Source organism: Paroedura picta, chromosome 7 (assembly GCF_049243985.1).
Source record: "Paroedura picta isolate Pp20150507F chromosome 7, Ppicta_v3.0, whole genome shotgun sequence".
NCBI lineage: Eukaryota > Metazoa > Chordata > Lepidosauria > Squamata > Gekkonidae > Paroedura > Paroedura picta.
In genome coordinates this window covers 32,682,415-32,697,361 of record NC_135375.1, presented here as the reverse complement: position 1 = coordinate 32,697,361, position 14,947 = coordinate 32,682,415, and the positions used below count along the sequence as shown (strand labels likewise).

At 41.7% G+C, this 14,947-nt stretch overlaps 1 protein-coding gene across 3 annotated transcripts in view; it reads right to left on the bottom strand.

Annotated features, from left to right (window-relative positions):
* The window catches only part of LHFPL2 (LHFPL tetraspan subfamily member 2), a 104,313-nt gene that overhangs the window by 11,467 nt on the left and 77,899 nt on the right, over positions 1 to 14,947 (bottom strand). For 2 of the 3 annotated variants that reach the window (XM_077347326.1, XM_077347329.1), the window contains exon 2: positions 8,492 to 9,246. In XM_077347326.1, the coding sequence (XP_077203441.1) occupies positions 8,492 to 8,921 (430 nt within the window). In that variant the 5' untranslated portion in view covers positions 8,922 to 9,246. Of the gene's footprint in view, positions 1 to 8,491; positions 9,247 to 9,498; positions 9,621 to 14,947 lie in introns of those variants that run through there. The other variant, XM_077347328.1, reaches the window with a different exon arrangement.

Sequence of the window (14,947 nt, the reverse complement as noted above, 5' to 3'; positions counted from 1 at the left end):
ACTGTGATTGGGCAGGTAGTTGTGAATTTGCTGCATTCTGCAGGGGGGTGGACTAGATGATCTTGGAGATCCCTTCAAACTCTATGATTCTATGAACTGAGAACCTTCTACATGCAAAGTTCTAATGCTAAACTGCAGCATCTTCCCATGTCATTGATTAATTCCTAGACAACCTCAAATTTATGAACTGGGAGGTGGTATGTAGAATTTAACAGGTGTGGCAATTTTTATCCTTCCACAACATAGCCATATTCCCCTTTGAGTAGTAAACTACTCTTGTGAACTCGCCATACCACACCATGACAATGTCATATTTTTAAGGTAAAACTCAGTAGGTGTTAGGACATGATCAACCTTATATTCTTTTCAGACTGCCCTTACAAGATCCTTTAGGATCAAATTTGGATGGCAAAGACATGCCAGTTTCAAGAAACTCCCATCAACTGCTTGAATGCAATTTTTTGGGAAATGTTTATAGAATACCTTAATGCCTCCTTAACAGCTACAAGTAGATTAACGAAAGAACAAGAATGTATAGTAACCTTGTACAGTCACTTTTCACAAATTATTGATGCTTTAGTTAAAAATTTACTTAACTGGAGAGAAGTCCCACTGGACTTTTTGTGTGAGTTAATATGATAGGACAGCACAGCGGTCCCAGCAAAGAAGAAAAGTTGAAAAGGCATTTCACAACCTTTGACACAATTTCCCTTTTGATGGATGACTCCAGAGCATGCTGTTCTCCTGAATAATTCTACACAAATTAAGTTTTGCTCAATCTAAAGATGAACGAAACACATCACTGTCAGGGTGCCTTAGGGTTACTGGTCAGTTTTCCTAATAGGTGTAATTTCATAAGACTTATCAACTGACACTGCATTGGCAGTGTTCTTGTAAAACTATTTCACAACTGGCCTTGGGGGAACATTCCAGTCCACCATGCAAGATATTCCTCCATTATGATTCTAGAGCACAACTTTACCACTCAACTACCACTGTAAGCTTGGTAAGAAAGATAAGGATGTAAGCCTGCTAAACATGATTCTAATCAGGCCTCAAGCTTAACCCGTTTCTCTGCTACGTGAAAAGGAAACTACTGAAGGAATGCAAGCAACAAAGCTATCTCACACCAACATCAATAGTGAAAGAACTCGAGAGGAAGTAATGGCCCCAGAAAGAGCACTGGGGCTGAAGGACAGCAAGCCTAAAGCTTAAGAAGAGTTGAGGACACTGTCTGTCCTCAGCAATCTGACAGTTTCCCCTAATTTACTCCAGTTTTATCTCCTGCTGTGGGTAAGGCTCAGTGCTTATGTCACCAATGTTACATTTCCTACATGACTCTTTTGGTGCTCTACTGTTCCTCAATGGTTGAAAGGATGTAACTCAAATGCAGCACAGCATCCTCTATCACAGGAGTAGTCAAACTGTGTCCCTCCAGATGTCCATGGACTACAATTCCCATGGGAATTGTTGTCCATGGACATCTGGAGGGCTGCAGTTTGACTACCCCCGCTCTATCATATCAATAGGCAAGAGCCTTAGGAAATTCCACATTGCCTTTTTCTCCCCTGGAGCAGCAAGAGAATTGGTTGTGTAGACAGCCACAATCAGAATATTTAAATAATTTACTGCCTGCACCACTTGCAATTAATTGTATATGTTTCCACGTCTGTTCATACAGGTAAGAGGAGAAGGTGACAGGTCAGGTGGCACAATGGACTGTACCAGTCTGCTGGTGCAGGATCACATTTTGTGATGTATCTTGATTTTAAAGCCCTTCTGAAAATAGACAATCAGCCCAGTAAGGGAACTGGGGGTGGGGGGGGGATGAAGACGACATCTGCCTTGAAGGGCTTGTTTTCTGTCTTTGGGGAGCATTTTATGCAAAGGGATATTCAAGGCCAGATTCTTCTATCTGTTGCCTGCAGTGACGTCCCAACTAAAAGCTTTCTCATGTTATTTTATTGTATGCGTGAACTGGGCTTTAGTAATGTCTCATACCCTCTTTTTTCCTCTATATGGTATTTTCCTGCGCTTTAAACGTGCAGCAGGCAAGTACATAATGAGCTGTCCTACTGGAATGCAGCCACCTAAACACAAGAACTCGTGTACCGCAACATTCAGCGTAAGACTGTGTCAGGATTTCCACTATAAAACACACAGAGGTCTCCCAGAAATGGAAAAGGCTGGTAAAAAAAAAACGTTTAGGCAGAAACATAGAAGAAACTGTGCTTAAGACGTGATTTTAAAATGCAATGACTGCAGTTTCATTATAAGCATGGAAACAATTTTTAGTAGATATGGCAGAGCCTTCCAGAGGTTGTTTTTTTTGGGGGGAGGGGGGGTGAGATTATAACAATGGGTCTAAGGCGTTTGAACTCTAAAAGAGACAATGGTTGAGAGAGAACCTAGGGATAAGGGGGACAAATGCAGTTATGCAAACCACTTAAAACCTGGTTCAACTTGGGGGGTGGAGATTAAAAGTGCAGCCCTAAATGCAGTTATGTCCTTAGCCTACTGACTTCAACAGACTTAGAATGGGAGGTCAAAAGGAAATTAGGGAGCAAGGGCGGCTTTGAGGCCACACAGAGAGTTCCAGACAGTAAGGAAGAATGGCTGGAGTTTAGTTTAGTTTATTACATTACAGGCAGCAAGACACCTTTGGGCTGCCAAAGGCCACAGTGCAATAGAAGTGGAGATCACAAGCAGGAAAAAAGAAAGGAGCTGAAAAATGAAGAAGTTTCAAGGTAAAAGCAAGGAAACATGCTAGATACAGAAAAAAGATTGAAAGCCCAAGAAGAGATCAGAACAGCATTACATGGTCTTGGATCCTACGATAAAGTTCCTCAAATTGAGGGTATCTCCATCAATGTAATGGGATTTTTTCCTCTTCATCTTGCTGCAACCCAAAGTGTTGCTGGAATTGAGGGCCTGCAGCAGGAGGGGGACTCATTGGAAACTATGCACCCCCCCCCCATACACACACACAGTAGTTGAAATTTACTGCAGGATTCAAGTTACAATCTAAGAATGTACAATCTAAATGAGGTGAATGATTTTGGATAGCAGTGAGAGACTACAGTGTGACAGAGGAAGGGCAGACTGAAAGAGTATGAGGTAGTCAGGTGAGAAACATAATCCCAGAGGAATCTGTAGGTTGTAACAGGCTTGTATTGGGAGAAGCAACATAATTTAAGATTATATAGAGGGAGCAAAAGAGAGGCGGAAGTTCAAGGAAGCCAAGCTTGCATATCTAGTCAACCAATTGGTCCACAACCCTTGGGGGGGGGGTGGAGTGGTCAATCGAGAGTCACAGGCCAAAGAAAGAGGCTAGGGAGGGAAGGCAGGAGGCTGCTGGAGCAGTGAGCTTGTCAAAGTGAATGAAGAATGTAGGCACAAGGGAATCCAAGAAAGAAGGCATTCAACGCCTTGAAGGAAGTTGAAAAGGGGCCAGGGAACAGATGTTCTATAGCAAGACGGTGAGGCAAGGGGGCAGTAGAGGCATATGAAATTACTCTCAATGTGAAAAAAGAAATAATCCAAAGAAGGCTCTATGTACAGTGTCCTGGCACAGAAGTGGGATTCAAAAGACACAGCTAAAATTAAATGACACTTAAATCTCACCGGAGGGCAAGCCTTGAAAATGGTTGCAACCTGTTCTCTTTTGAAGGCTTGGAGAAAAAAATATTTGAAAAGCTAGGATGGGAGTATAAAATAAATATGGCATAAAACAAAATGCAAATAGTTCTCTACTGACTCCCAAATGCTACCCCAGACATATCTGCTAGTTTGTTTGTATAGGACAATTTTTATATGCTCAAGAGGAAGAGATGTCCAATCATGGAATAAAATGACAGAGCTTCTCTGTTTGATGTCCTGGCTCCAGTGCTACACAAGTGGAAACATAAATGGATTGAGCACAGTTCTGCTTCTGCAAAATATTGGGCAACAACTAGTGCTTTCCTCCCTACATACCATAGTGCACAACAAACTGGTGGAAGCAGAACTGGGAATACAATGTTTGACTCAGTGCAAGCTGCAGCTGTGGTCATCTTTTTGGACAAGTGGAAATGTTATGCTGGATCCATCCCATTAAATGGGGGCACCAAAGAGTATTATGATATAAACAGTTGGTCTGCTGTATTTACTGGTTGAAAATAAGTTGTTATTGCAATCAATCTAGTCTGAATTAATTCCCCATTCGTATTTTAAGAACAAAACTGCTGGCACTCAGATCTTCCAAGTGATTCACAGCCATCTTAAAAAAAGATTATATACTTTCTAGTGATACTCAGACAACAGCCTGTCTGGTCTCTTTTGCTTGTTACAAAGTAATTACTGATCTAATTATATGGATCTACTGTTCTCCAAATCCTTTGAAGATAATGACTTACTCTTTTTTGGTCTGTTTCTAAATGTTTACAACACACTGCTTCCCTGCAAAGCAACAGTAAACAGTAGACAATACCAAACTCTTGAGATTTCAAGAGGAACTTTTGCATCAGATGGTACATTATATAGGACTGTTCTGATTATTATCACAGAAAGACTAAAGTCTTTGGCCTAATCTGTCAGTCCCCCCTAAGCAACCCCTTAGTTCTAGGCACTCCTGTTTGGAGTACAGACTCAAATGAAAAAATACAGTGTTCATTCTATAAGTCTTGCCTTATGTAATTTCCAAGCCCAACCTAAGGAATGGGAGAGAAATGTAAACAATTCTTCTCCAAGACAAATTTCAGCAATAAATACACCCCCCCCACACACACACACACCCCACACACAATTAATCAAGATCATGAATATGTCAAGAAGATCTTTCTTCTTTGGTTGCAAATAAAATTGAATATTATCAGATTTGACAAAAAGCTCATGTTCCAAATACCCATTAAGAAAAAGACTTCAAGATTAGATTGTGAATTATTTGCAGTTCACAGCAATAATATCAAAAAACAAAATTTGTCAGCAAATGCTGAGACCTCGGACTAACTGTGTAGCAATGGTTTTATAGTTCTGTCTGCTCATAGCCATGCTGACAGATTACAAGAACTATCTGCTCAAACCATTTGCAATACCAAAGCCAGAAACGTGTACAACAGAGTCCAGGCACAACAGCAGCAGAACACAGACAACTATCAGGATGTAGCCATCTTACCCTTACTGACTATCAGTGAACCCAGTGAAGCATTTCAAGCTTACTAAATTTCTAGTCACAACACAGGTTGGGTACAGAGTTACATTTTTCAAGTGCTAGTCAGATGGGCTCTTTTTTCACTTTTTGCTATCAAGTTGCAGCCAACTCATGGCGATAACCAAAAGTTATGTTAGGGTGAGAGGTTGTTCAAAACAAAAGCACAAAGTGTTGTGGTGGATTCCTCATAACTCCAGGGTAAGTTTCAACTACTTCAACTACTTTCAACTAGCATGACCCTGAGTTCTCTGAAAGAGAGGTTAGGATGAATACTTTGTAGGCCTCACCTGAACCAAGGTTTCTGAAAGGTCAAGAGACTGTTAGGCATACCAGTCTCTTGAGAAAGCCCCTGTGGAATATTTAAGGCAAGAGATGAACAGAGGTGGCTTATCATTGCTTACCTCCGTGTAGAAACATTTGACTATCCTGATGGTCTTCCATCCAAGTCCTAACCAGGGCTGATCCTGCTTAACTTCTAAGGACTGATGGGATCTTGAACTAACCAGATCAAGGCATGTAGGTAATTAGTGGCACTGTAATTTCAGAACAACTATACTTTAAAAACTTAAGTAGATGGATCAGGACCCACAAGTGGACCTTGATTTAACAGTTAAATTCACCAACACTGTCTCTTTCTTGTCTTTAAGAAGAGGAAAAAACAGGGTGGAGAAATACCCTTCCAACATCAAACTTAAGGTAAAGGTAAAGGTATTCCCTGTGCAAGCACCAAGTCATGTCTGACCCTTGGGGTGACGCCCTCTAGCGTTTTCATGGCAGACTCAATACAGGGTGGTTTGCCAGTGCCTTCCCCAGTCATTACCGTTTACCCCTCAACAAGCTGGGTACTCATTTTACCGACCTCGGAAGGATGGAAGGCTGAGTTGACCTTGAGCCGGCTGCTGGGATTGAACTTCCAGTCTCATGGGCAGAGCTTTCAGACTGCATGTCTGCTGCCTTACCACTCTGTGCCACAACTTAGTGGGCTTAAAATGGTATAACTCAGCTTAGGATGGAACTATTAGCCTTTAACACACTCCAAAACTACTTTTTATGTTTGCTGAAACACATTAATGCAGCTACCCCATTGTAATAAGTTCAGTGCAAATTCCTAATATTACATACTTACCCAAGCAGATGTCTATGTCTTTCAACTATGTAATCAGGGACAGTATATGCTTCCTTCATTTATTTAGCAGACTGTTTATCTCTCTCCCTTTTGTACTGACTTAACCAGGGAGAACCAATATAATAATGCCCATTTTTGGCATGCAATTTTTCATTCAATGTTCCTTTGTCAAGGTCCTTAAACAATCACAGAACATGTGTCCTTCCATTCCCACTGATGAATGTGGAACAGCAACAAATTTTTTTATTTTAGGGAAGACACAAACCATTTGTCTCTTGAACTGGAGGCTACTCACTAGGATGAAGTTCTAAGAAAAATACATGTTGAGTTAATTTGCAGCTCCTTTGAGCCTTGAAAAAAGGGTTCTCTTTGGGAGTAGTTCAAAGCAGGAATGTCATTGGCTAGGAAAACAATGTCTTCCAGAACCCCAGGAAGTTGTAGGTGGGGAAAGAAAGACCTCTCTCTGGGTAAATGATGCTATTAAGATGATTTCTCATCAAAGATGAACAGAACTTGTTTCTTGTCCAACAAAACCCACTTTTCTGGCCAGGTGGTCTACCCAGAGGATCTTAGAATCAAGAGGTTCCAAGTCTTTCTGGGGAGAGATTTTTCCCACCAGTTCACAACTACTCAGTGGATGACTTGCACAAAAGATTGCTCTCCTTTACCATTACTGTGGAAGGACAGTTCCCTGGATTTTCAGAGAAACTATGAAACGTATGAAGTAGGCATACTGATGTGGCTAAAAGTCACTTCAACTTCTCCTTCACTACATTTGGTGAAGCTGTCTTAGTAGCTGAACCAGCTCAGATGGTGCACTATGTAATAATCTGCTGCAATTAATTATCTCCCTGCAGTACATGCAACCTTACAAATAAGGGTCTATTTTAAAGACAGAGGTGGGTCTATTTTAAAGACAGACTCAAAGACATTCATATTATTTGTTAGTTTTACTTCATTTATACCTCTCCTTTCCCCCCCAATAGGGACCCAAAACTGCTTACATCATTCTCCTACTTTTCCATAAAACAGCCTTCTGAGGTAGACCAGGCTATGTGTGTGTGACTGGCCCAAGTCACCTAGGAAACTTCCATAGCAGAGTATATAATCTACTGTTTGCTTGTATTGATTGAGCAGGGCCTGCCCAGTTCTGCATGGCCTGCATAGCTCTTCCACCAGGAATTTGGTTGATGTCAGGCTACCAGAAACAACTAAGAACCTCCCCCCATACAAAACACTGTCCCTTGTAATGTCTTGGATCTGCTAATAATGTGGGAGAGCAATGTGAAGAGGTTTAGAAGCAAAGGACGCCAATGTTTTAGACAGATCAATTGATTGACTTTGGTTTTAATTAAAGCTGGTTTTAAATTGTTGTACACTGCTCTAGGACAACAGGGCCAAGAAGGGTGGCCCTATAAAAAAAATCAAATCAAAAATAAATACACGCACACACACAGAGCTCCTATTAGTATACGCACACCTCAAAATGGTGTAAACTTTCAATGATCTTTAATTGCTATTTTCTAAACATTGTTTTCTTATCTTTCTTTACAGAATGCTTAATCAGATTTCAATTTGGATTTAAATCTGATTACCCTGTAACAGTTTGGAAGAGGAGGCTCTGAAGACAATTCATTTGTTCATCTAAAATTAACTCCATCAGCTGCCTAAAATGGAGATACATTATTCTTTAAATGAATCTACATAATTTTGCTATGGTACTTCAAATAAACCAAGAAAATGATCATATTCTTCCCTCTGAAAGATATTGATAATTTCTGATCCCTTCAAAAGGGATAAAGACAAACAGTATCAACTTCAATGCGATGTAAAAATTATTAAAGCAACAAGAGAGAGATGGTTTAGCACTAAGAGCTTGCAAGCTAGTTTTGCAGTGCTATCTTTTCCAACCAGAAACAGAATAGGATACTGGTTAGACCAATGTCAGCTGATACTGTGTACCAGGACATACTAAGTCACAATGTGCACTTATCAAATCCAGCCTGCTGGAGATGAACAGTGCTATCCTAGAAAGTGTTATCCTGTTCTGGGTCAGCGGAAGTCAAAAATAGAATATGAGAAGAATGTAGACAAGAAAAGCATTGAAGAGAACGCTCTCTCATTCACATCACTCTTAACACTATCAAGGTATCAGTTTTGTGCTTCGTCACACCTACCTGCAATCCCTTGTAGCAGCCCACAGACATTAAAAATACTTTTCTTCATAATACTCTGTACACACATGGTGAAGACGGATACTAGTGCAACAGCACATAGTACCAAGATCCCCAGGGCTAGGAATATCGCGGTAGCCTGCCAGAAGCCGCTGGCGATCTCGCTGAAGTTCTCCGCATAGGGGCCACACTGTGTGTCTCGCCTGGAGTATGGCATGTGCTGGATTCGGGTGCAGCGTTCATAGATCCCCAAGGTTGGACGATACGGTTCCAGTGATCCTCCTGTCCCATTGTCTCCGTTATGAGCACTCCCGAGTTTTGCCTTGCCAATCAACCAATCAGCACTCATGAAGGCTATGAGCTCTGCAAAAGCCACAACAATACTCAGGAGTGTCCACAGCATTGAGCGGCAAGTGACAATGACATGACACATATTGCTGTTCAGTATTTGGGTCCAGTGCAGCTCAGAGCTTGAAACCCAAAGTGTAAAGAAACCCCAAACAATCAAATTAAAAAGAGATTTGAGAAAGCCTAAATCTGTTCAGCTCTTCATCAGCAGAAAAGGGGATGGTGTGTTCCCAGCAGAAGTTAGCCAGGCAGTGTTTCCCGGTCATTTGTTCTCCAAACGTACCCTTTCTCTTCTTTGGCTGCAGAGTACTGAAGTATGCATGTCTGTGTTAATATTCATACTGGTACATGACGTTACGACGGTGTGTGGGAGGCCACTGAGGACAGCCTACTGATTTGACATCACATACCTAAGAGAGAGAAAAGAAGAAAGGTTAAGGAGGGACATGAGCAGGGGAAGAAAAGCCAGGAGAGAACATTTAATTCTACCCCCACAGTTTCTGAGAACAATCCAAGACTCTTTGCTTTCCCCCCACAGCCAGGATCTAAATCAACATCTAATAGTTCTAAACATGAGCTTGTCAGATGCAGTCAGCTGGAGACTTGCCAGGACTTTAAACCTCAGCAGGGTTATTAATCCCCTGCGGCAGCGCTGTACTTACAGTATCAGTTCTACACCATCCGACTTAGTGCTTCTTTGCCAGAAGCTTTAGAAGTTTCACGGAAACTCTTAACCCCGCCCACCCATTCAAATTCCTGCTTGAAAAATTACACGTTGGCAGCCTGTCATGGTAATAAATGTTAACATGAGCTGCGTAAAAGCAGCAGCTTTGAAGATGGAGATATCAGGTAATCGGAACATCATGACGTGTCTTTAACAAACATCACTTTAGTTGTGTATCATTGGGTATGGAAGCATTCATTATCTGCTGCACCTGAACAAGCCAGTAAGTTTTTCTCCAAGCACATGACATCTTTTTTCTACTGAAGCGTCACTGATAATTTTACTGTGTCATCTGCCTGGGAACCACATGTGTGTAACACCCCTTGGAAGAAGAACGGCTATCAGTACAATAAAAGATGTCAGATGCATGGTAGTGGCTTCATAAAACAACACCATGCGGAAGCCGTTCCATGTAGCACATCATTAACGTTCAGTGGCTCACCACTGTGTGGACCCCACAAGTTCCCCCAAGCCACCCCAAAAGGATGGGATTTGGTGGATGGATTGTCCTTGCCTTTGAAGAGGGAAACAAGAGAATGGGTCACCATTAATTTTATACTGCATGATGGGTTTTAGTAACTTTTTGTCGAGGGGACGCTTGGTATGCTTTCTTAATTTTAAAAGGAAATAAACCTCTGGTTGCACTCAAAAAGGATAAGGAAAGAGCTTATTCGGCTCACAACTTGACTTCTGGCAGGAATATAAAGGCAAATGGCAATACTGTCAGGCAGGCTGATGAACGTGTGGTGCAGACACACCCTCTGTAAATAACATATGCCGAAAGACAGCGCATCGGTTTGCCAAAACAGCAAATCCTCTCAGCATGGTCAGTTTCAATAATAAACTGGAAGGAAGGAACTGTAATAATAGTTTCTGTTGATGTTGCCCATGCTGTAAAAGAGGTGAAGGGTTGAATAGGAACTCTTGCTTAGGAAGCAATACAATTAAATAATTTAAAAATGTAAATACTACTTTCTTAGAGCAGAACACAAACACACATGCCACTACAGGACTGCATTTTGAGGGAAAGAGCAGAATAACTAGCAGGACCAATGTACAGCTTCTTAATGCAATGGAATTATTCACAGATACGCAGGAGAGAGCAAAGTGTGTGTTTATTTTTCAAGGCGTGGAGGATCATCTGAATGCTGAAAGGAAAAGTAGTAAAAGCATGAATCATCTGCCGAATGCAGTTCAGCGATAGCGAGGAATGTACCTGCAAAGATCTCAGAAGTAAATGCCAGTACAAAAAGTGCCAGCTGACACCCTAGATTTCAGAAATGAAAGTTTTGGGGTATGAGTCAGTTTTTGCCCACAGGGTGCAAATGGGAAGGGTGTGGAAGGTGTACACATTTCAAAAGAACCCAGAAGCTGGGTACACAACATTGCCAGCATCAGAACCCGGGACCTAGGAGTAATGTGCATGTGGAACTCTCTCTTAATCCTCCTGTGCCACAACCATGTTGAGGCAGGCTCCTATACCACAGACTGGCAAAGAATGGTAGAATCATTATGCCTTCTGGCAAGGGCATCCAATGTCAAAAGGCCAGGCCCAGCCTCTGCATACAGCTGTTCAGCTGAAGACTGGCAGTCTCAAAAGACCAGGTGCAGCTGAGGAGGCCATGCAGAAATATGGGTTCTCTGAATCACTGAGAAATTTAGTCCTGCTTCAAAGCTCTTCCAGCAAGATATTCAAGGCCCAAGGGTGAAAGGTAAGAGAGAAAAGTTCTAGTTAATAAAAAGTTGGAGCATGCCATTTTCCCCGATCCCTCTTGGCTTCCTTCCACCCCTCCTCAACTTACACTCAAATAACCCCTTCATGATCAGCTCCCCTATGCCTGGTGGTCTTTTTTTTTTTTGGGGGGGGGGGGAGGCTTTTCTAGCATTAACCATAACAGTATTTATTTATCAAGACAAAGTTTGAATAACGGATAATATCAATACCAGTACTAAAAGGATACTGCCCATTAAACTGTATGTTGCAGTGAAAGCCAACTGATTATTCTGGCTATTTTCAGTTCATAATCCATAGCATGACTTTATACTCCCTGTGCCAGAACGTTATCCATTTCCCACATTATCCACTTGATGAGCATCTTAGTTTGCTTTAGCAACTGATCACCTTCTTGCGAACAGTTCATTGGATTAAAGGGAAGTACTTTCACTGAAAATTCTACATCTTTTAAAGATAATCTGCACTGACTTTTTCCAGCTACATTACATTAAATAATAGGAGCAAATGCATTAAGAGAGTTATCTTAATATCTAGTCTAGTCTAGTTAATAAAAGACATTGGCAGAATTGTATTTGGGAGGTAATGCGACATTCATCCCTGCATTCAACTGCATCGAGGACGAATCAAACTGGAAAACAGAGTTTATGAAATGAAGTCATGGTGGGAATGGAAAGTGTTGCCCAGTTGCAGCCAACTTGTGTCTTCATAAGGCGGGGATTTACCATTGGTAACCTCTGCATAGCAACCCAGAAATAATGATCAAGGCCAACCCAGCTTAGCGTCTGAGATCTAACAAGATCAGGCCATTCAGGTCAATGTAAAGTAAAGCTAAAGGTATCCCCTGTGCAAGCACCAAGTCATGTCTGACCCTTGGAGTGAAGCCCTCCAGCGTTTTCATGGCAGACTCAATACGGGGTGGTTTGCCAGTGCCTTCCCCAGTCATTACAGTTTACCCCCCAGCAAGCTGAGTACTCATTTTACCGACCAGGGGAGGATGGAAGGCTGAGTCAATCTTGAGCCTGCTGCTGGGATTGAACTCCCAGCCTCATGGGCAGACAGCTTCAGGCAGCATTTCTGCTGCCTTACCACTCAGAGCCACAAGAGGCTCTTTCAGGTCAATGACAACATATCTAAAATCAATTCAAAATGAAAGCAACTGCATGAAAGCTCTAATGCACAGTATCAACAAGGTCCTGGATACTTTATCCAATATAAACTGAACTGCTCCATATTATTTTTCTAGCTGTAAACTATTTTCAGTTTTTAGGACTGATGTCCAAATCCTAGGTGTATTTACATAGAGCAAACTAAGTACCCCTCTTCCCAAAGAACTATTTCTATCCAGTCAGAACGATGGTTAATCAAGATCAGATTACACACAACAGCTCTCTATAGCAGGGGTAGTCAAACTGCGGCCCTCCAGATGACTATGGACTACAATTCCCATGAGCCCCTGGCATCCTGTGTGCAGTTCTGGAGGCCTCACTTCAAGAAGGACGTAGATATAATTGAAAGGGTACAGAGGAGAGCGACGAGGATGATCTGGGGCCAAGGGACCAAGCCCTATGAAGATAAGTTGAGGGACTTGGGAATGTTCAGCCTGGAGAAAAGGAGGTTGAAAGGGGACATGATAGCCCTCTTTAAGTATTTGAAAGGTTGTCACTTAGAGGAGGGCAGGATGCTGTTTCTGTTGGCTGCAGAGGAAAGGACACGCAGTAATGGGTTTAAACTACAACGATATAGGCTAGATATCAGGAAAAAAATGTTCACAGTCAGAGTAGTTCAGCAGTGGAATAGGCTGCCTAAGGAGGTGGTGAGCTCCCCCTCACTGGCAGTCTTCAAACAAAGGTTGTATACACACTTTTCCTGGATGCTTTGGGCTGATCCTGTGTTGAGCAGGGGGTTGGACTAGATGGCCTGTATGGCCCCTTCCAACTCTATGATTCAGTGGCCAACAACATTGTCATGCCAATGTACTTAGAATCATAGAATCACAGAATCATAGAGTTGGAAGGGGCCATACAGGCCATCTAGTCCAACCCCCTGCTCAACGCAGGATCAGCCCAAAGCATCCTAAAGCATCCAAGAAAAGTGTGTATCCAACCTTTGCTTGAAGACTGCCAGTGAGGGAGAGTTACTTGTGTACTTTTGTTATGCTGCAAGGCAGGACCTTTTGCAAGGATCATAACAGGCAGGAAAACTCTAGTATTGTGTCTGCAAAGACAGACTGCTAAATAATATGACCACTTGGAAGGTGGCGAAGGAGCTAAACTGGATTTCTACAGATAAAGAGCATTTCCTGGGTAGCCCCTTAATCCATTCTAGGTTTGAGCCCAGTGGCACTTTAGAGACCAACAAAACTTCTGGGGTATCACCTTTCTCTCAAATAAGATATTTGGGGTATCAACTTTCTCAAGAGTTAATATCCAAAATATTTTGTCCTTAAGACACTGCTGAACTGTTTTACTGCAGACTAACACTGCCCTCTGAAACTTAGTCCCTTCTGTGATAAGCAGAAACAGAATTATTCAAAATAAACAAATACATGCAAATGTATTTACCTCATACTAGTAAGCAAATTACACTGTTTCCCCTCTGAAACAAATTTTGGGTACTTTGGTACATAGTTTTTATTCATCACAATACAAAGCATGCTAACCCCCAGGTACCTGTGTATTCAGTGACTATGAAGTACTAAAGCTCTGGAGGAGGTCTTTTGTACAGTATTAAACTGCAACAGCTATGGCTGAAAGAAATCATATGCAAAATTTTGCAGTCATAATAGGAGCAACAAAGATATTACTCTTGTTGTGTCTGCGGCTTAGCAGAGACTGGGAGAAGGGATCTTAGTTCAAACATCGAGGATGCATAATTGCCATTGGCTGGTACACAGGATCAGTTACTTGTTTGCCCAATCAGGGGCTCCACTGAGGGGCCAATCACAGGCTTTGGTGTATATAAGTTTGGGTGGTGGGTTGTTCAGTTCACTTGTGTGTAATCAATAAAGTGCTGATGTTTGGTATGAGTGTCTCCACACCTTACTGAACACATTATTAAATAACCTTCATGTTAAACTTCTTGGTAATTTTGGAGCTCTGCTCCCCTCCCCTGTAGGTTGAAAGGGACAAGTATGACCCCAGGGAGAGGACAGAGGCACCACAGTGCAATATAAACCTCACTGAAACTACAATAATGTTGCTGAAACGAAGCTGGTTTAGGTATGGTTTCAATAGAGATGTCTGTCTGTCTGTCTGTCTGTCTGTCTGTCTGTCTGCCATGAAGGGACTTTCATTCTATAAGGAAAGAAGGAAATGCAATAACAAAGAATCAGAATGATGTAAGTTACTCTACTGAGATTTGGATGGGGAGGAGGGACCAAAAGACTCTCAGCTCTTATATATATAAAAGAGTCTGAAATCGCAAGTCTGAAATCATTACATCATAGACGTTTAAACTTCTTTCCTCTGCAACTTTCTCCATTTTGTCAACTAATAAATCATCTTTAGAAAAGTGCCTTTTGGCCCAACTTAAATAAATAGTTGAAGTGAAGGCCACACAGACAGCTGAAACAAGACTTTTGTTTTTGCTTGAAAAACAAAATAAAGCAGCTGCAGGCACAATAAGATCTTTTCTTCTCATGCTCTGTACAGAT